The sequence below is a fragment of the Dioscorea cayenensis genome, chromosome 16, assembly GCF_009730915.1.
Source record: "Dioscorea cayenensis subsp. rotundata cultivar TDr96_F1 chromosome 16, TDr96_F1_v2_PseudoChromosome.rev07_lg8_w22 25.fasta, whole genome shotgun sequence".
Classification (NCBI taxonomy): Eukaryota; Viridiplantae; Streptophyta; class Magnoliopsida; order Dioscoreales; family Dioscoreaceae; genus Dioscorea; species Dioscorea cayenensis.
This window is the reverse complement of record NC_052486.1, coordinates 22,487,114-22,508,197: the sequence shown is the minus strand read 5'-3', so window position 1 is coordinate 22,508,197 and position 21,084 is coordinate 22,487,114. Positions and strand designations below refer to the sequence as shown.

General features: G+C 34.3%; 5 protein-coding genes and 1 non-coding gene across 8 annotated transcripts; all 6 read left to right on the top strand.

The window, feature by feature from the left end:
• Positions 1 to 151: 151 nt before the first annotated feature.
• On the top strand, positions 152 to 1,528 carry LOC120278655 (uclacyanin-2-like). Its single transcript, XM_039285386.1, has 2 exons — positions 152 to 284; positions 1,155 to 1,528. The coding sequence occupies exons 1-2, from the start codon at positions 152 to 154 to the stop codon at positions 1,526 to 1,528; spliced, it is 507 nt and encodes a 168-aa protein (XP_039141320.1).
• Positions 1,529 to 1,885: 357 nt separating this feature from the next.
• Positions 1,886 to 4,053, top strand: LOC120278654 (stellacyanin-like). Its single transcript, XM_039285385.1, has 3 exons — positions 1,886 to 1,903; positions 2,752 to 2,875; positions 3,463 to 4,053. Exons 1-3 carry the CDS (start codon positions 1,886 to 1,888, stop codon positions 3,876 to 3,878), a joined length of 558 nt encoding a protein of 185 aa, XP_039141319.1. The 3' UTR covers positions 3,879 to 4,053.
• A 193-nt stretch (positions 4,054 to 4,246) lies between these two features.
• On the top strand, positions 4,247 to 4,319 carry TRNAA-UGC. Its single transcript has one exon. It is a non-coding gene; the product is annotated as a tRNA-Ala (tRNA).
• A 178-nt stretch (positions 4,320 to 4,497) lies between these two features.
• Positions 4,498 to 7,113, top strand: LOC120278712 (50S ribosomal protein L19-1, chloroplastic-like). The gene is made up of 4 exons (XM_039285439.1): positions 4,498 to 4,914; positions 5,618 to 5,704; positions 5,793 to 5,926; positions 6,776 to 7,113. Exons 1-4 carry the CDS (start codon positions 4,567 to 4,569, stop codon positions 6,882 to 6,884), a joined length of 678 nt encoding a protein of 225 aa, XP_039141373.1. The 5' UTR covers positions 4,498 to 4,566; the 3' UTR covers positions 6,885 to 7,113.
• A 1,026-nt stretch (positions 7,114 to 8,139) lies between these two features.
• Positions 8,140 to 12,431, top strand: LOC120279270 (vesicle-associated protein 2-1-like). Of its 3 annotated transcripts, none has more exons than XM_039286158.1 (9): positions 8,140 to 8,223; positions 8,550 to 8,631; positions 8,768 to 8,838; positions 9,341 to 9,422; positions 9,535 to 9,650; positions 9,724 to 9,870; positions 9,964 to 9,990; positions 10,621 to 10,695; positions 12,166 to 12,431. In XM_039286158.1, exons 2-9 carry the CDS (start codon positions 8,577 to 8,579, stop codon positions 12,298 to 12,300), a joined length of 708 nt encoding a protein of 235 aa, XP_039142092.1. In that variant the 5' UTR covers positions 8,140 to 8,223; positions 8,550 to 8,576; the 3' UTR covers positions 12,301 to 12,431. The 3 variants fall into 3 exon arrangements, with proteins under 3 accessions (XP_039142092.1, XP_039142094.1, XP_039142093.1); XM_039286160.1 differs by having other exon boundaries at positions 8,177 to 8,333; XM_039286159.1 differs by lacking the exon at positions 9,964 to 9,990 and having other exon boundaries at positions 8,199 to 8,333.
• A 708-nt stretch (positions 12,432 to 13,139) lies between these two features.
• LOC120279268 (probable serine/threonine-protein kinase cdc7) lies at positions 13,140 to 20,391 on the top strand. Its single transcript, XM_039286156.1, is given in 17 exon segments — positions 13,140 to 13,689; positions 13,779 to 13,852; positions 14,726 to 15,326; positions 15,420 to 15,733; positions 15,876 to 15,939; positions 16,438 to 16,500; positions 17,202 to 17,265; positions 17,356 to 17,449; positions 17,523 to 17,606; positions 17,685 to 17,774; positions 17,887 to 17,911; positions 18,739 to 19,218; positions 19,341 to 19,402; positions 19,490 to 19,599; positions 19,669 to 19,756; positions 19,834 to 19,872; positions 19,874 to 20,391. Coding segments are annotated over 17 exon segments (2,760 nt in total). The 5' UTR covers positions 13,140 to 13,415; the 3' UTR covers positions 20,108 to 20,391.
• Positions 20,392 to 21,084: the final 693 nt, after the last annotated feature.

Below are 21,084 nucleotides of genomic sequence, written 5' to 3'. Positions count from 1 at the left end.
AATGAGAGCATGTTATGGTGCACCATATTCTTAGCATTAGTTAGACCAAGTTGGTGTTTATAAAGATCAAGTTCAAACTTGAAAGGGAGAAAGAAACTACATCAGAAATGGCTTCTTCTTCTTCTTCTTCTTTTTTTCTTCTTGTGTTGCAATGCTAGTTTTTGTTTGCGTTTTGTTGGTTGTTGTTCCTGTTTACTCTGTGAATTATGGTATTGATTGGAGTCAAGGAGTCAATTATGATACTTGGGGTTCAGAAAAGACTATCAATGTTGGTGATACTCTTGGTTAGTAACTTCATTATATATATATATATATATCTTTTTCTCCTTTTTTTTCTAATTTTTCAGTTTGTTATTTTGTTAATACTTGTTTGTTTTGGATATGTTTTCTCATTTATGTTATTGACTTTTATTATAGAAGAATTTTTATTTTCAATTATTGAGAGGAAAAAAAATGAAATGTTGGTATAAGAAAGTGAGAATGGTGATGGAGAAAGAGGAAAATATTATCATAAATAGAAAACATAATATATATTATATTGAGATAAATAAAAAATAATAATTGCTTTAGCATCATCCAAGCAAGAATAATAGTGTTTGTTTTTCTTATATGCTTATGTAAAAATAAGGAATTATTATTTAGTTAGATATTTTATAAATCATTTTTATTTGCTTACTAACCAAAAAACAACCCAAGAATTTTATCGAAAAATCAAATTATTTTTACTCTCTTTTTCCGCATCATTTTGAAAAAAAAAAAAATCTAATTACAAAAATTGGTAAATTGATTATTTTAAAAAAAATACAAATAAATAAAAACATAATGTAATTAAATAAATAAAGTTTTTACAAAAATTTATTAACTAACAACTGCTCTTAGCCTATTAATATATACCGAGCCTTTTCATAGGGTCCTCCTTTCAAAAAAGACGAGAAATCGAACTTCAAAACCCATAAAAGTGATGATATAGGTACTTGTTGAGTTTAGAGCTGTATTAACATTTGTACATGTTAATGACTTCTTTTAAATGGGTGCTTGTTGTTTGTTTGTCAAATATATATATATATATATTAACAATTATCTACTTTTATTGCGTATAGAATCAATTTTTTTCCAATAATAATCAGCCATTTTCATTAAAAAATTGATCACAGAGTTCAAGTACGGTGCATCTCACAGTGTAGTAGAAGTGAGCTCAGATTACTACAATGCATGTTCATACAGTAACACAGATCAAGTGCACACAGACATGGACACAACCATCACTCTCTCTACACCAGGGACTCACTACTTCATCTGTGGAACACCCGGCCATTGTTCCGGTGGCATGAAGCTAGCCGTCTCCGTCTCCGGCTCGAGCTCTGGTAGCCCTTTGACACCGTCTCCTCCGGCCGGGGATGGTTCGAACAATTCACCAACACCACCTTCTTCTTCTTCTTCTCCTCCGACGAATAATTCTTCTTCTCCGGCATCTCCGGCGAAGAAGAATGGTGGTGCAATGTTGAGAGTTGATGCTGCTTTTGGTTAAGTTGGTTGTGCTTGTTGTTGTTGGTGGTGTTCTTGTTTTGGGCTAGGCAAGAGGCAGTGCTATTATTTAATTACTAGTGTTGTTGTTGTTGTTGTTTGTTTGTTTTAATTGATTATATATTGATGTTTGATTTAGAGTTTGTGTTTGTGGGCTTTTTGTAATAAGATGGTGATTTGTTTGTGTTTGTATAACTTTTTGGTTTGACACATATATATAAATGTGGTGTTGTTTTTAATAATTCATAATTCATAATTATTTATTTATTATTCATTAGTTTTGAACTTAGCTCTTCTATTTTTTATATTTACCATAATGATCTATGACTATTTTAATTATCAAAATGAGCCATTTTGTCAAATGGCCAATCAACAAGAGGTGCTGCTAGGCACTAAAAAAATCACTAAACAAACTTTTTTTTTTTTTGGTGAGCTTTTGGCCTTTTTCATTTTTTATCTTTTAATTAGTAATGATTTTTCTAACTTATTAAAATTAAATTTTTAAATAACTTATTTGTTAAAAAAATTATTCTTATTATTTTTACAATGTCAAGCGTTCCTTTAAATTTTTAAAACCTATTTGTGTGTTTTATTTGTGTGTGTGTGTGTACATAAAAAACTATAGTAGATAAAGATTAGTGAAAGAATGTGGTTCATTCTGTTGACCATTTAAATATTTGAGGATTTTTTTTGTTTGTCCTTGGTATCTCGTTTAAAATTTTTTTTAAAATAATTCAATATTATTTGATTTGTATTGAACTAGGGGCATCAAAAAATAAAATAAAAAATAAATAATTCAGTGAATTAATACCCATACGCCAATGTTAATATAGCCCAATGATAAAATATAAAAATCCTATATAAAAAGTAAGGAATTGAATTTTCCCCCAAATATTTTATCAAAAAAACATTAAAAAGAAATTTAAAAACCAAATAACATACAAGAAAAACCACATATACCTAATCCAAAAAAAATTTAAAAAGTTGCTTAACTTCCATCCACCATACCATGTTCCTTCAACAACCCCCCCACCCATAAAAAATACACATTACCAAGAATAAGGCCATTATTGGTAGCTAATTATTATAGTTAGGTTAGCTAATACAACAAATTAAGCTCTTGCTCATATAAATTAACAATCCATGAGCTTTGAGTTTAAGTCACCATTCATTCAATCAATAAGTCATGGCTAAGTTGCTAATGAGCTTGCTTCTCATTCTTTTTAGTTACTTTCTATTCCAAGCTTGAATGCCACTTTGTACATTGTTGGAGACACCGCTGGTTGGGATATCAGTGCAAATCTCTGGTCTTGGACTACCAACAAGACCTTCCATGTTGGTGATGTTCTATGTATGCCTATAACTTTTATTTATTTATTTAAATCTTATTTCTCCTTGTTAAACATAATCATGTGCATATAATATATATATATATAAACAAGTCTAACAAATGTTTCATTATTTACCTGTTATTATAATTTTGAGACATGTTAAAATTGTCATTGCAATAACATAAGAGTTAATATTTCATTTCCCTCCCAGTTCAAATGTTGATATTTTAATCGAAACCTTGTTAACAAAAAAATTTTTAAAAAAATCATGTATTTAAAATTTATGAAAATTTGATTTTTTATTTATTTCAATAAAACACCCTTCCATTTGGTTTTACTCTTTCTAAACTTGTTATATACCCTTTGTCCAGTAATTGTAATAACATAAGTAATTTTAGGAAAGAGCAATTAAAATATAAATAATTATGATGAATTTCTAGATGAAGCACCAAACTACTTTTTCATTGATTACTTGTTCTTATTGTTTTCTAGTGAAAACTACATTTTTTTAAAAAATAAAAAAATTAAATTAAAGGTTTGATTTTCTTTATTAAATTTTTTTTATTCGGTTTAATTGAACCTAATTAACATGTATTTTCATGGCTAGTATTCCAATACTCAAGATATCATAGCTTGATGGAAGTAAACAAAGAAGGCTTTGACACATGCAATACTAGCAATTCAATATTAACAAGCAACACCGGAAATACGTCGATAACTCTCACTGAACCCGGAGATAAATATTTCGTATGCGGAGTTTTGTCACATTGTTTGGGAGGAATGAAACTTAATGTACATGTCAATGGAGATGGTTCTTCATCGGGCCCGGCTCCGGCCGTGTTGCCGAAGGCTGGTGTGTTATCTCCGCCGTCATTGCCGCCACCGCCGGTTACCAATTTAAAGAACAATGATAGTCCTTTTGCTTCTGCTTCATTTGGACATCTTCATGGTGCAAGGGGCTCATTGTTTTTTACTTGGATTTTATGTGCAATTATTTCCTTTTTCTTGTTGATTTTAGTGTAAAGATCTTGATTAATTATCAAGTTTTGTAATGTAGATACTAGATACATGTAATGTGAAAAAAATGAAGAAAATTAAAAAGAGTTGTTCTTCACATTGGTCATGCTCACAAGTCACAACAAAGGTAGGTAATATTTTCAGTTTATTTTTATTTTTTAAATGCTTCATGGATTTTATAGACCAGATTAATAAAAAATGACTTATTTAGGACGAATGTTGCATTTACATATTTTCCTAAATATTGTATCCCATTATTCGTACTGCACAAAAAATGTTTCAATATTAATATAATATTCAGCTTTTTAAAAAGTTGTTTTTACTAATGAGAAATAAACTATAAAACTTACAAAATATCAGGCCTCATCATCGCAGGGGATGTAGCTCAAATGGTAGAGCGCTCGCTTTGCATGCGAGAGGCACGGGGTTCGATCCCCCGCATCTCCATTTATTATTAATTTTTTTTTATATAAAACTTAAAATTAATTTTTTATGGATTTTTGAATTAAAATAGACTATATAATAAGCCCATTAGTTTAGGGCCCGGCCCACCACCATTCTCGAATGGTGGACCCCACCCTCTCTCTATCCAAAATTTTTTTCCTCACCTTCGTTCTCATCCTCTCGATAAAGAAAGCGCTTCTCCCCCGCCTTCTCGCTAAATCTCAGCCGTTCATCATCTAGAGACGCAGCAATGGCGGCACTCCTACATCCCCTGCTCACTCTCCCGGCGCCGCCGCCGCCTCCTCGCCTCACCGTCGTCGCCTCTCTCCGCCCTTCGCTCTTCTCTCCCACTAAGCTCTCCATTCCCAGGTCTCCTTCTCTGTGTCTCGTCTCCTCTAAAGTTTTTCGAAGATCGGAGCTTCTGATAGCGAGAGCGAGCACTGAGGAAGGGGATGGAGTAGTCGTGGAGGAGTTCGAAGCCCTGGAAGATGTGGTTGTAGATGAGGAGGATGAGGAGGGAGAGTTGAAGAGCTCTGAAGGAGAAGTTGAAGAGAGGCCTCCGAGGAAACCTCGAATTAAGCTTGGTGACATCATGGGGGTAACTTCTTTGCATTTTTTTTTGCGGGATTCGTTTCACTCTAGAATTAAGACCCAAAAAAATTGTTCCTTTCTCTGATTTATGTGTTTAATTTATCATGTTGTTATTCTGTAGTGTTCTAACTTTCAAGCAGATGAAAAATCTTATTATTTTGTATAGCGTTAGTAGTTCCTTGTTTATTTTAGTTGAAAATTTGTAATTTTTTGTACTTCCAAGTGGTGGGGAAAAAGAAAAACATTTCTTTAAAGATATGTTTGGTTGATTCATTTATTTCATGGGCTATTTGTATTGCATAATTGGATGCTTGATACTTCTCTTGTTCACTGTTTAATTAATTATCATGTTATTCATTAACTTTTCTAATTTTCAAGTAGATGAGCTTGTAATTTGTATGAGGCCAGTAGTTCCTTGTTTATTTTAGTTCAAATTTGTAATTTTTTTGGCACTTCCAAGTAGCAGAAAAAGAAATTTTCCAAACAACTTTTTTGGTTGATTTATTGGTTTCATGTACTATTTGTATTGCACAATTGGATGCTTGATATTTCTCTTGTTCACTGTTTAATTAAATATCCTGTTGTTCATTTGTTTTTCTAATTTTCAAGTAGATGGACTTGTCATTGGATTCCTTACTTTTGATTGTTTAATTAATTCATTATTTTTTGAGTGATTTGATGAATGTGTTTATTGTCGTATGGTTTGGTAGATATTGAACAAAAGGGCTATTGAAACATCAGAGCAGGCGAGACCAGTGCCAGATCTGAGGACTGGAGACATTGTTGAGATTAAACTGGTAAATATGAGGCCTTTTGTTTGTTGTTTTATTTTTTCTTGATTTTTTCTTTTGTAAATTGAGTATTTGGTTTTCAATGCATTTGCAGGAGGTACCAGAGAATCGTAAAAGGTTGTCGGTTTATAAGGGTATTGTTATGTCAAAGCAAAATGCAGGCATTCATACCACCATCAGAATTAGGAGGATTATTGCTGGCGTCGGTGTTGAGATTGTTTTCCCTGTGTAAGTTCAAATCTCTACTTCTGAAACTATTCTAAAAATTTTTGGTATCAATTATACGCTAATCGAGTTTATTGCCTGGATCGAAAGAGTTGTGTGTCATAAATATGAGGTTCCATGGATGGCTTGTTTGCTAAAAACTATGTTGTCAATATAATCTTCAATTTTCATATATATATATATATATATTGTAGCTTTCTTCTTATGTCTATTTATTATTTATGGTAGTCAGCAGATGCTCTGCTGAATATTCTGGTGTTGTGATTTGATTAAAGAATTCATGCATGCTTAATGTGTTAAATTTCGGTTCTATTTGGTTGATCTGCTTGTCGAGATTTATGTAAGCAATTGTCTAATAGACATCTGCCATCCAATGTTCTGTTGGCTGAAATTTCTAGCTGATAGTGATGACTTTGTAGTAGCAAGAATTTCAATTACTCTGGTGGTGAGTTTATGAGTGTTTAATACTTGCAAAGAGTACACTTATTCGGTAAGTAGATGGAGACTGTTTGTTACGGTGCTATTTGTTTAATACTGTAGAGTTTTTTTTTTTTAAATGCAAATTGGAATTTAACAACCATGGGTTCTCCTTCCATTGCCGATTAAGTTTCTATTTTGGCCTGTTGCTTGGTGTACAGATGTTGCATATATGCTCGCATATTTACATATATTTAGCAATCTCTGAAATCATCGCAATTATTTATTTATTTTTCTCACATTGCTACTATATTCAACTGAAAAGACTTGTATTATCATCGATATTGTTCTATTATAGGAATATCATGAACTCCACATTGTATCACTTTTATCAATATATTCTTTTCATTGTTAAGGACACTGGTTATCTTTCAGGTATTCACCCAATATTAAGGAGATAAAAGTGGTTAAACATCGGAAGGTCCGGAGGGCAAGGCTGTACTACTTGCGGGACAAATTACCCCGGCTTTCGACTTTCAAGTAGAACACATGATCAATCAGCCGATAATCTCGCAGCTTCCTTTCGGCAATTCATTCGGAGGATGACGGATCTTTAGTCTTGTAACTGTTTATCTCAGCTCATTCTTTTCAGTTGTCTAATTGCTTCAAGAAATGTATTGATCTTGTAGTTTTCCAGTTTCTGTGTATCTTAAGCATGTTACAGAGTTTAGGATCAAAACAAAGCTTCTCCAAATGTTTAACTCATGTGAAAATGCAATTTTAGTCCTTAACCTAAAAAAAAAAATTAAACAAAAAGAACAACTTGACCATGAGCATAAACTGCATGATATTGAATATGCTTGTGCTTATTGATGTTGATCTATCATCTTTTGAGTTGTACAGGTGAAGAAGCTGATTCCCCTGAAACTTTTTTCCATGTAGCTGTATGAATGTAGGAAAAATGCTTTTCACACTGCATTATGCAAACACAACATTATCTGCAAATAAACATATGCAGACTCTTTTTGTTTTTTGTTTTCTTTGACTTCTTGGGTTTTTTTGGGCACCATATTTTTTTCACAGTGTGTTTATGTTTTTATGTCTTTTTCATTAATAAATTCCTCGATCATGTAATCTTAGGGGATACAAAATATGATTTTTCAATAGCATTTAAAAGGTTTTTAATTTGAGATTTAGTAGATTTAATGGTGATAACTGGTGTATAGTTATAGATGTGAGTTTAGAGCCCAAATTTTTTTGTCGGTTTTTGTTTTTATTATTGAGTGTGAGTGTGTTGGTTAAATGTTCAATTTCACTATAAAAATAATTAAAATAATAATTGCATAGAGTAGTGCATCTTTTGCGATGATTCAAGCATTTAGAAGTCTATTCTTCTCTGTTTGTTTTTATTTGTAATATTAAAAATTTTGTGCAGTATTAAATAATTTTTTCTAAATTTATTTTTTAATTTAATATAAATAGAATAATTTTGGAAAGTAATAAAAATTTTTATAAAATATAAATAATTAATTAATTTTAATTAATTTTTTTTAATCATGTGAGTTAGATAAATATGATAAATAAAGTAATAATTGGTTTATAATTGTAGGCACCGGTTTATTGCCTAAAGTTAAACAAGATGGCTTTTGTTGTCTAGTGGTGTGAGGGTTAAATGTTGAATATTTTTAATTATTATTATTATTATTATTATTATTGTTATTACATACAGTGTGCACCTTTTTTGTGATGATTCAACCCATTTAGAAGTCTGACCGTCCAAGTACTTTGCTAATAATAATAATAATATACACAGACACTGACGCAATACAAAGCCGAGAAAGAGAGAAACAGAGCGAAAGCGAAGGCATTCAATTCAGCCACAGGTGTTGCTCCTCCGTCCTTCTCGCACTCGCTCTCTCAACTCTCCCTTCCAATCATCTCTCTCTCTCTCTCTCTCTTCATTGTCTTTTCCGCTTCTTTGATTCGCATCGAGGTTAATTTTCTCTGTTTTCTCTCTTTCTCATGCCCATTTTATTGAGTTTTGATGCTCCGATCTGAGAATCAACTCTTTCTAATCCATCCATTTGGATCTTCTTCTTCTTCTTTGTTGTTGTTGTTGTTGTTGTTGTTTTTTTGAATGAATTCAATTGGGTATCTTAATTAGGGGTTTGATTGCTTGATTGATTGATTGATTGATTGATTGATGTAGGGTTTGGATTCGGCATCTGCTGCAACGATGGGCACTGGTGGGCAGTTGATCTCGGTCTATCCTGAAGAGCTAAGCTTTGAATGTAATGCACTTTGGTGCCTTTTTGGTCCCTTCTCCTGTTTTGGTGTAGTTTTTGGCGAAAAGTTTGGATTTTTTTGGTTTTTGTTCGGCAACCTGTGAGTGATTTTTGTTGGTAATGTTGTTTGCGATGAGTTTAGTTGAGCTTGGGAAGCCAGCGTATTGCGATCTCAAGGTCGTCAACAATACCGAGCATCATGTTGCGTTCAAGGTAAATTAAAGCATTAATTTCTTTTATTTTTCATCTCTCTGAATTTTGTCTGTTTTGTCAATTGATATAATTTTTTTTCTTTGTTTGTTAAGTTGCGCGAAAATATTTTGCCCTTTTTCTACAGAGTTGTCTGGGAATTTGAAGTGGGGATTCCTCTGAGATGAATGATTTTCATGTTTCTGTTATTGGCCCTGATATGTTTTGACAATGATTATCATGAATTAGAGGATTTAATATTCAATTAGTGACTTCAATGCTCCTATGAGTTAGCTTTTTACTTCGATTTAGCTGTCTTCATATTTATGCACAAATCTTCTGATAAAGGTGATTGTTCCTTAGAATTGAGCGAGTTATTTTGTTTGCTTATTGAGATTGGTTGCAATATATCTGAACTTTGCCTGTGCTTAAAATTGTGTTTTGGGTTATGGTGTGGTGAAATTGCAGACAGTGGTGAATTGGATTCCTTTTCCTGTTAATAGATTTCTTATTGGATTTGATTTAGGTTAAAACTACTTCACCTAGGAAGTACTTTGTTCGGCCAAACACCAGTGTGGTGCAACCGTGGGACGCTTGTACCATAACAGGTTCTTATTGGCCTTGTTTTAAGATGCATTTATTTTCATTTTGTTATGGGTATTCCAGCCCTGTTTTGCATTGAAGTTATAAGCTCTTTTATTTTTTATTTATTCTGTGAAGTTACACTGCAAGCCCAGAAGGAGTACCCGCCTGACATGCGATGCAATGATAAGTTTCTTCTTCAGAGTACAAAAGTGCCACCTATTACTGATGTCGATGAGCTACCACCTGAGACGGTGAGTGACTGTGGGCCATCATCCTTGTCTTGATACTTGATTAATGGACTTCTTTTTCATCTCTTAAACACAGTTCAATAAAGAAGGTGATAAGGTTGTACAAGAATTGAAGCTTAAGGTCATTTACAAAGCACCAACACAATTAAATGATGGAAACTCTGAAGAAACAGGCCTAACTGGAGCACCTAGGGGCTCAAGGCAAGGTTCTGATAGCATTTCGGTGAGCCATTCACTTTTTTCATATTCTTTGATAATGACTTCATTTTTTCTCAATTGAAAATATAGATAGTTATTCTGTTCCCCATTATTGTAGGTTCTCAATAACTCTAGCATGCAAGAGGTGAGTGATGATCTCTTCTTCTTGTCTTGTTTCTTCTTTCTTGCTTTTATGTTTATGCTTGAATCTTGCTTTGGCTAAATAATGCTTCTTTAAATTTCTATAAGTACCTAAAGGAAGTTAGCAGAATAATAGTTTTGTATGTATTGGGAAACTTGATATAAGTTATAACTGGATGATTGATTAACTTTTCCTTGAAGTATCTCATTTTTCTCTATCCAAAAAGCATTCAATATGAATAAATTATGAGCTAGAGTTCTGTTATTCTCTTGTCAGACAGCTTCAGGACTTGTTTATTATGGAACCGACAATATTTTCATAAACTTATTTTTGTGAACCATGTTTGATGTTTTGGCATTTAACTTGTTTTGTGCACTGGTTTTAACCTTTAAAAAGACCCGTGTAATCTCTGATTCTCTATGGTTATTGTTGGGATATGCTTTTAGTCAAAATTCTCAATGTTCTTGCACTTTGGATGGTTTTACATTGATTTGGATAGAAAATGTGGAGTTCTCCTTATAGATGCTTGTCCATGCGCTATGCATGTATAGTTGCACCATTAACTTTACAAGGGTAACTTTAATAATAATGTATTGATGATTAGCTTGATGCCTTTTTTATTTATTCATGCAGATCCAAGCTGTACAACATTTGAAGTCTGAAAGAGATGCTATTCTCCAACAAAATCAGCAGTTGCAGAGGGAACTTGTAAGCTATAATATGATTTCTTGTTAACTTCTGTTAAATGCTAATAAATATTTTTGTGAATATGCATAAACAGGTACACAGATATGTTAAATAGTTTTTGTTGAAGGATGTAGCCTTTCATGACAAAATAGCAGATTATTTTAGTATATTGTTAGCTGATTAGGGATAAAAGGACTTCTCTTCACCGTTACCCAACATTCTGGTGAATAGTCAGTCAACCAAAACCAAAAATATATAGTTTGAACCTTCATTCTTAGCTGGGCAGTGCATGGAAGTCTTCTAATTTCATGGGTGTGCCATTGTCTTTTATAGTTGATTTCTTTAGTCTAGATAAAGCAGCTCATGGGACAGTTGCAATATCTAATTATGATTTGTTTGTACTTTCCACATCATGTAGCAACTTGCAGGATATGTAAGTTTCTTTTGATTACAAAGCTGTGGTTCCATTCATTTCTCTTTTGGTGCCCTCTTTTAACTTTTGCTTGCCTTTTGTGTTGTTAATCGATTAATGAATAAAGTTTTCTGCACAAAAGTATACAGTGCTTGTGATATATGCTCTTTATCTTGCATATGAATTACATTTGCATAGATGGTTAATCTCAAGGTTGGCTTATCCAAGTAATATGCAAACTACCGCTTGCCCAATTAATTGACATCGGTGACATTCAATTTTGTCCCTAATAAGTTTCAAAAGTACTTCTAGGTCCCTACTATCTAAATACCCATTAAATCTTTAGGTTTTCAAAAAAATACCTCAGCCTTCCCTCATTTTTGAAGTCATTATTTTATCTTTATTATTTTTTGTTTTTATTTGTTCCATTTTTCTCAACTCCCTGTTGCTGGCCGAGCTCACGGGCAGGTGAGCTTGGCTAGCCACTAGAGGCGCGGTTTCAGGGCAAGCCCGCTTAAGCTTCAATGACTTAGACTAGCCTTGGCACTGGGGCCCATGTAGGGGATCAGCGGGGCTGGCCGAGCTTGCCTAGCTGATAGGTGCATACTGTCCCCGTGAAGTCATGTGGGGGCTCGCTGGGCCGGGGAAGCTCGCCTAGCCCTTGCCCTCATGGCTTGTTGGGTAAGGGCAGGCTCGCCTCGGCCATGGGTAGGCTTTCTGTGGCCGTGGCAAGCTTGCCCAGCCCCGAGGAGTCGTACACCTGCTTGTTGGGGCTGGGCAAACTTGTTTACAGGCCACAACTTAGGCCTGGAATCAGCTCACCCGGCACCAAGGAGCTAAGCAGGGTTTCCCTGAAGCCGCGGTGAGCTCACTGCCGTAAGAAGAGAGGAGATGAGTGAAAGGAGAAAGAAAGGTAGAAATGTAATTTTATAAAAAAAATAATTAGTTTTTTTTTAACTCTTGAAAAACTTAAATTCTATTTCACATGTTTATTCCATTGTTTCTGTGATGTTATCATGTTAAGCTCTGGAGCATGTCAATCTTTGCTTAACATATGCTGTACATTTGAGGATTTTCAGGAAATGTTTAGAAGACGCAAAAGCCGGAGAAATGATGCAGGCTTCTCATTAACCTTCTCAGCTTTTGCTGGATTAGTTGGTCTAATGCTTGGTTTCATTCTAAACCTTGCATTATCTTCACCACCAACCGCATGAAGCTACTGCATTTTATGAACTCTGGAAAAAAGTCAATGCTCAGGAAGTGTATCTTTTGTGTTTGATGGTGCTGCCATTTTCACTCTCTTTAATGTTTCAAATTTATTATTATTATTATTATTATTTTAATATGGTTTTGGGATTTGGTGATTGTGGAATTCTTTTTTTCTTTCAATGTTCTTTGTTCTTTGTATTGTAATTATTGTTAAAAAGGAATGGCCTTGGGCTTAATTTTAAGTTCATGTGCAATTGAGTTTTCAATTCTTTTTCTGGTGTGGTTTGACTTTGTTTTGTGGAAGTGTGTGAAATTAGAAAGTGCAGTTACTTTAATTTTGCAATAGTTTTATTTGATAATTATTTATAAATTTTTTTATTCCATTGATATTTGGGATAGTGATTATATATATATATATATTTATGTTTTTAGATTTTAACTGAAACTTAAATATCAATTTTAGTAACGATGGATAATATATATTTTTAATAGGAAGTGATCCATAGCAATAATACAAATTCTCATTTAAAAATACACGCACATGCACAACTTATTTTATTTTATTTTTCCTTTCAAAACAAAAAAAAAATATTGTTGAAGAAACAACACATCCAAAACTTGATAACTTTAATATCTTTTCTTTTTTTAGAAAAAAAAAAAACCATTTTCCTTTTCTATCTATAAAAAACAAGATAACTTCAACATCTAAAACTAAATACCAAAATTTCCAAGTATTTCAATGCAAATTTCCCAAAAAGTGATAAGATAAAGATAAACAAGAACAATCACGTGACCGGAAATTTGCGCGGGAAATTCTCACGTGACGTCGCTCGAAAAATCGAGACTCAATTGGCGCCATCTTCCACAGTTTCTCTTCCAAAAAGCTTTCGTTTTTATTTTGTTCTCTCTTTTGGCCTGCGGAGATGAAACCCTAACCCTAGATCTCCAATGCGAATTCTCGAGATCCCTCTTCGATCCTCCTTGATGACCTCTACTTCGGACCTTGACTCCCAGATCGAGTGGGCATGGCACCTCCTCACCGTCCTCGTCCGCTTAGGCCGCCCAGTGCTCCCCGCCGAACTCGCCGTCCGATGCCCTATCTCTGTAGCGGCGCTGCCTGATGTCGTGGAGCAACTGTGTCGGATCCCCAGATCTCCGCTGCTGCTCAATGACTCTGGCTTCGTCACAGTCTCGGAGACAGCGATTAGGGCTTTTGGGGAGTTTGCATCGAGTGTTATTTGCCCCTTTTGTGCCGAGGTCTACAGCTGCGGTATGGGAACTGATGCGGGCGCGGAGTGATCCTTCTTTGTTTTATGTGAGGAAGCGGAGAGCGGTGGATCTGGGGGGAGATCTCCCTGCGTCTAAGAGGAGGTTGATGTTAGCTTTGAGGAGAGGTGTGTGAGATGAGGATTCTTTTATAATTGGTGTGAAAATTCATGGTTTCATTTTTGACAGATGTTTACTTTTGTGCTGGACTTTGTAGATCTTTCGGAGAGTAGGTGGAATGATGGCATGAAGCATCTGGATTTTGGTAGTAGGACTTTCAGTTTCTCGAAGGTATGGATTGAAGCTGATTTTAAGAATTATAGAAGGGATTTATTTATTTATTTTTTTTTTTGGTGTGAATGTTTAGAATTTGATACAATATTTCAATAGAATGTAATTAAGTTTTGTGATTATGCTTGTTGCTAAAAGTTACTTGGGAAAAATTTGGGGTCTTGTATGCTTGAATGATTTAGTTTACTTTATTCTGTTTTTCTTTGTCCATTCTAAAGATGTGTTTCCAATTCTTTCTAGTTAATGTGTGCCCGAGATGGTTGTCACATCTCAGAGAATTGATCAGTCGTTGAGGTTATTCTGCAAAATGAACAATTAGAATGTGGAATGCTAACTTTGCTAAGAACACTCTAAATAACCAGTTGATTTTAAGGACAGTCCGATATATGTACACAATATGGGAGATAAGATTTAAATCACACTGGACTCACTGAGAGCTGCTTCATTGCGTGTTGAAAAGTAAAGAGTTTAATCATGCTGGATGCACTGAGAGCTGCTAAATGGTAAATCTCATTGTATTGTTCCTCTTTTTCACTGGAGTTCATGTTGTTTTGTATGATATTGTTTTTTTCAGGGTGTTGTGCCAATAGATGCATATATGTACACAAGCCCAATATTTTTAAAGGATTTCAGCATCCTGTGGGTCTTACCTTTTGCCTAATTCTTTTAGGGTTTAGAATAGAAAAGGGTAATGTAGGATTTTATCCTTTTCTGTTTGGCATCAGCCTTATCAGGCATGATAGCATCCAACTGAGCTTGTTTATTAAAGTTAATGATAAATGTTTGTGAACTTGCTAGCTATCTCTATTGCAGTTTTATATTTTCACTTTTACATTTTTATGCAGTACAACTAAATCTCATCACTCTTTGCAGGTTCAAATTGAAGTTCCTGATTGCCTTGCAAAAGTTGATTGTGCCACTGATATGACTGCTTTGCAATATTCTTCATATTCATTATTTGAAGGTAGTACTTCCCTGCCATTTCTCAGAAGCTTCAATCATGTTCAATCAAATGTCAGATCAGAAGATATTGGCCATATAATGGGTGTGGAACGGAGCTGCTCAAATGATGAAACACGTGCTATAATTGTGCATAAAGAGTTACCAATACCATCAAATAATAGTGTACATGTATCTGTTGCCTCAGAAAGAACAAATGCTTATGAAGAAATTGCCAATTGTGAAATGAAGAAATGTGCGCATGATGAAAGAATGAGCCACTTTGATACTGGTCTCAATAAATCTAAGGATGCAATATGCCTCTTGTTAGAAAATAGAGTGATATCCACTCCCATGATTTTTCCTGGAACTGACGAGTCTCATAATGGACCTTTGACAGTGGTTTCCTCTGCACTTTCTCATGAAGCAACCCTAGTGGAAAATGTTAGATTTGATGATATAATCTTCTCTAATAAAGGATCTCTGCTTGATACTAGTCATTTGAGAATAGTCCCAGAAGAAGCCACAGGAAAAGGTAATATGCCTCAAACTTAAGTACTTTGATCTATTTGCTTTCAATTATATCAACTTTAATGTCATAAGGATACTTTGGTTATGAAAACAACAGCTTCTGTTTTAGGATCTCGTGTAGTTTCTCCTGTAGAAACTGCGACTGTCCAGAATCATCAGTCAAAGACATCTGATAAACTGAAGGTCATGGGTGCGCAGGCTTCAACAGCAGATTCCAAATGTTCATTGGGCTTGTTAGATAATACAACGGATGACAATTCTTTTAAGCCACTGGATGCGGTAAGAGATAGAAAGAATGCCTCGGTGAATCAAAAACCAAGAAGAAATTGCAAAAGCAACTTGTCTCATAAAGAAGTCCAGTTGAACACTGCAAAAGAGTGCAAGATTGATGCTAGTTACAAGGCACCAAAGGTAAGTTCCTCCCTCTAGGCAAATAATAATAGATGCTTATCAAGGGTATCTTGTCATTGTGATTGGGCCAAAGTTTCTAATTTTAAATGTGACTTATGCACGTTTTTTCCCATTCCTTTGAAATACACAATATGCTTTACAGGCTTTGGAGTCCAAATCACTCCCGGAGTTTGAATCTTTTGTTGTAGAGGAAGAAGAAGGTGCAGGTATTGAACAGTTTATTTTTGGTTGTTGCTTGCCTTCTATTTTGATTTCTGACTGATTATAATAAATCCTAAACAAAGCTAGAAATTCAAAATGTAATACGAATTCTGAACAATATTGGAAATATGAGCAAAGAATATCTAATTCCCAAGGCCAAGCTCATTGATTGAGATATTAGGTTTGCCTGTTTTAGGTATGCCACATTATTGGATAAGATCCCCAATTCAGTTGGTCTAATTGATGATTCAATTAAGAGCAAATCACATTCCAGCTGTTACTCTTATTAAGATGATATGGACCCCAATCATCTGAAACTCAAAACAGGTGTCCCTTCGACTCACTCATGTGCAAAAATGATCCGCTTTAGTGTAATGATTTTTCTTCTGGTGGATTTTGAAAACATATAACAGACTACATCCTTACTGATCTTCAATGTGCTTTCTCATTTTGTCACTGTGGTTTATCATAAGCTAATTTTGTTTATACAAACATGCATCCAGGTGGTTATGGGACTGTCTACAGGGCTCGAAGAAAAGTAGATGGCAGGATATTTGCTATTAAGTGTATGTGCTGTATTGACCTTCTCTTATTTTGTTCTTCTTCCATGAGATTTTCCAGTAGTCTCCATGCATGGATTTGTTTAAATCGCTTAATCTTGTGTAATGGTGCCTCAGATAATAATCCAATTGTAAAAACTAAATATATCACAATCACTTTATTCACCAGTGGTCTATGATGGAACTTTTTCCATCAGTTTTGTCCATACGGAGAAACTCTTACCATTCATCTAACTAGCATTATTAATCCTGATTATGTGAGGTCTTTTAAAATCAAACCTTCAGATTAAGTTTGCCTTCATGTGACCTGATTAGCCAATCCTTTTGTTGTTAAGATTGAATTTGAGATTAAACTTGTACTAATGGCAGTTTCATTCAATCATCCCTGTCAAAAATTGCCTGATCAGGCATCAAAGTAGTACTCCTAATCATAGAATTTGCTTAGCTGTATTATGCGTACCCTTGTACCTTTAATATGTAATACATATATCTATGCCTATCTATCATTGCTGCTTTTCTGTTTATTAGATATTGGGTATACTACCACAATTTCTCATTTGGCTGGTTGTTTCATTTTTACGATAGTATTGGCATTATTTCACCTTTCAGTACTCTCTGTTTGAAATAATGAAATCTCTCAAAAATAGAAAGTCTGTCCTAAGCTGAGATTGAGTTACATGCTAAGAGATGCTTCCTCCTTTCTGTAGGTCCTCACGCAAATGCTCATTTGCACCATGTTAATAATGAGTTGAAGATGCTCGAACGTTTTGGGTAGGATTGGACCAAAGGTTTCTCATTTCTTTTTTATAATAACTCTATTCAGATCTCATCTTAGTTACAAACTTATGTCCTTTGATGCAGAGGTAGGAACTTTGTGATAAAGTTTGAAGGCTCCTTTAAGAGTGGTGATGCTGAATGCTTTGTTCTGGAGCATGTTGAGCATGATAGACCAGAGGTAGTTCTTGCTTACTTATGTGGCCTATGTTAGTATTTGTGCACACTGTTGATAATCATTGTTTCAAAAGCAGCTATTGAAGAAGGAAATTGATATATTTGAGCTTCAATGGTATGGCTACTGTATGTTTAGAGCCCTTGCAAGCTTGCACAAGCAGGTAAGAAAATATTAAGTTGTGTTATCTGAAACTATTTGCATATACTCTTTTTCATTTGTTACCTTGCTATTTTCCCAGGGAATAGTGCATAGAGATGTTAAACCTGGCAATTTTCTCTTTTCCCGCAAACTCAACAAGGGATATCTCATAGATTTCAATCTAGCTCATGTCAGTTATTCTCTGATTCTCTCTCTCTCTCTCTCTCTCTCTCTCTCTCTCTCTCAAAAGAATTAGCATTTTGCTGGTCACATTGTAACTATCTCATTTGTATGTATGACAGGATTTGCAGCGGAAATATTTTAAAGGTGATAAGCTCCTCTTCATTTATTTTCTTCTGTAGATGCTATAGAAAATCTAGCTTTTTGTCAATTTGTTTAATGATCCCAGAGGAAACCTTCACTTTACAAAGATAAATATATAAATAAAATTTCAAATAAGTTAAAAAATCTTTTGCCAAGAGAAGCATGTATCAACCATGGGAGAAGCATGTGTTAACCATCAATTTTTTACCATTTGGAAAGGCACATAAGAAATTGACATGCAAATTCAGCATATTGTTGAGAGGATATGTTTGTTTCTTAACACACACACACACACACACATGCATGATATAGATTCTAATTATTGCTAAACTTGTCATCAATTTTGTTTTAAATTTAGCCATTTTCTGAGAATTAATTGAACTACCAAATGCAATAATTTGGTGTGCTGCAAACTGATACGCATGACGGTCTAGCTTCAAGCTTGAGATATGACAGAAGAAGCCCTGGATATTGAAGGTTTCATGTGAATGTTAATCAAACTAATTTGCTGGTGTTATGTGAAGTTTGACAGCCATAACATGTTAAAATTGAAGCCCTTTTTGGCTATTGTCATTCATTTAGTGAATGCTTATGTTTTGTGACTTTTATAGGTTGTATATAATGCTTTAGGAATAACCCTTAGTTAATAATTGAAAATAGTCAGGTTAGGAAAATTGTTTCACGATTCAGGAATGTATTGATATGTTATGCTCCATTCTTGTTGAACATAATCTTGAATGTTGATGTGCAGTATTATTTTAATTATTTGTTCTCATATAACATAAAACCATCCTTTTATGAGCTGACTAACACCAACCTGAATTTTACAGGTAGAAAAGAGACCATGTCCAAGACGAACACTGATTCAGTTTCCCTGGGCAGTACAAAGCCCACATCATTTTCCCAGTCAAGAAAAAATGTCTATGATGGTATTTTGGCACAGATTGATGATTCAAAAAAGGCTCTTGTATCCAAGAATATGAAAAAAAAATCAAGACAGGGCCAAGCAGAAAAAATTGATGTTATTGACTTAAAAAACAAATATGGAAGCCAAGCTGCTGATGTTTCTGGAGTGACTTCCGCAAAGGATCCAACAAGCACGAAAACGTCTGGAGATAGGTTGAAGCAGCCCATTCCTAGCAAAGGGCGCAAGGAGTTGATAAATTTTGTGCATGAGGCAATGCAAGTTCCTAATCACAAGGGAGAGTCAGCATCCATTCCAGTTTCACATAGAAAGCGGGTAACTGTTCCCATGGGCAAAGTTGATAGACGAGGGCTAATGCCAACTCCAATGCCATTGCATCCCGGAGGTATTCCATTTCTCTCCAACTATGGCTTGTTTAAAAGTGCAAGCATTCTCTATTGTTTCATTATGTTGTCTTTCATCTCTTTTCTCTCATGCACATGATATCAAACCAAAATTTACCTCCAGAAATTGGAAAAGTGAAGAGGGAAGGCCCTTGTGTTGGAACTAAAGGTTTTCGAGCTCCAGAGGTTTAGTGCTCTGCTAAAATTTGATGTTAATTGTTGCTGTGTAAGGCTAATTCCTCAGTTAACAGGTAAACTCGATATTGTATCCAGGTATTATTCAAATCTCATCACCAAGGCTGCAAGCTTGATGTCTGGTCTGCAGGTGTTACTCTACTCTATCTAGTGATAGGAAGAGCACCTTTTGGCGGTGATCCTGAGCAGTAAGTTTCACTTGACTTTATATTCTTTACATTCCAAATTTGCTACTAATCCTGTTCTTGCATCCAAAGAAATATTAAGGAGATTGCAAAATTAAGGGGTAGTGAAGATCTTTGGGAAGTAGCTAAACTACATGACCGCGAGTTTTCATTCCCTACGGTACTGATTGAAAACATCAAGTTATTGATCAATGTGTCCAGCAAGAAACTGAATGTGATAAAAAATTTTCTTCACAGGATTTGCTTAATGTTCAATCACTACAATCAATGAATCTGAAAAGACTGGTGTCTCATGAACACAAGAAGAACTGGGTTTACTGAACTAGTCCCACAATCACTCTTCGATCTTCTCAACAAGTGTTTGACAGTGAATCCAAGGGTTAGAATCAATGCGGAAGAGGCACTAATGCATGAATTCTTTACTCCATGTCATGAGATCCTGAGGAAACACAGGCAGCTTAGAAAAGCAGCTGGTTCTGAGAGTAATAAACCCCTCAGGCTTCTTGATTAGCAGGTAATTACAAAGTTTATATTGCATGAAAATTCAATGTACTTGTGATTTGTGAAGAGAGCTAGTGTTTTCAAGTGATTAACAAAAGTAACATCTCATCACTATCCAATGCAAAGCTGATGTTTTCATTGTAATTACATGATCTCATAAGCTTTGCTATTGTTAATCTGTGAATTACCCTCCTTGTTCCTATCCCTTGCATTTGTTGTACACTATTGTTACCAAATTATGTATTTATTTATAGCGGAGGTTGTAGATGATGCTCAACAAATTTTGTTCTTTAATTAATTATGTGGGCTTTTTAGGTAATGATGTTACAGCTAAGTTTGTGATTAAATAAACTTAGGTGGATTTGTGTTTGTAGTGGAGTGTGAAGCTGATATTCAACTAATTTATTTGTTAAACAGACAACAGAGCCTGTGAAAAAATATATTGAGGTGGATTAGATTAAAGCAAATTTCTAGTATTATCATGTTCCTTGTTTTGTTTTTGGCATCTTATTTAAGAATTTTGAAAAGGAATTTATTATCAACATCTCATTTGTAAAATTAATTAATTTGTTTATATTTGAATTTTAAAATTGGATATAAATTTGGGGACCAATAACTGTTGGTTTCATTAGTTCAACAACCAAATTAAATAATTTTCCTTCTAAATATTAAAATAAATTATAAATGCATAACTTGGTCACAAAACTTAACACGTAAGTCCCAATCCAAAATTTTAATTTTAGGAACTTAATTTATATCATATAAAAAGAAAAAAAAATCTAATTTTTTTTTTTGAAAAGAACAACAAGCGCCTGTCTCTATAATTACCTGTGAGTTAATTCTTCTAATAAAAATTTGAATTCTCGTCACTCTGTACGTCACATAAATTAATGCCGCTAATCACTTGAACCAAGTAGCTTTTGACTTTCTTTTTAATCTTAAAAAAATCTCAACTTAAACTAGTAACCTCCCATATTATATATATAT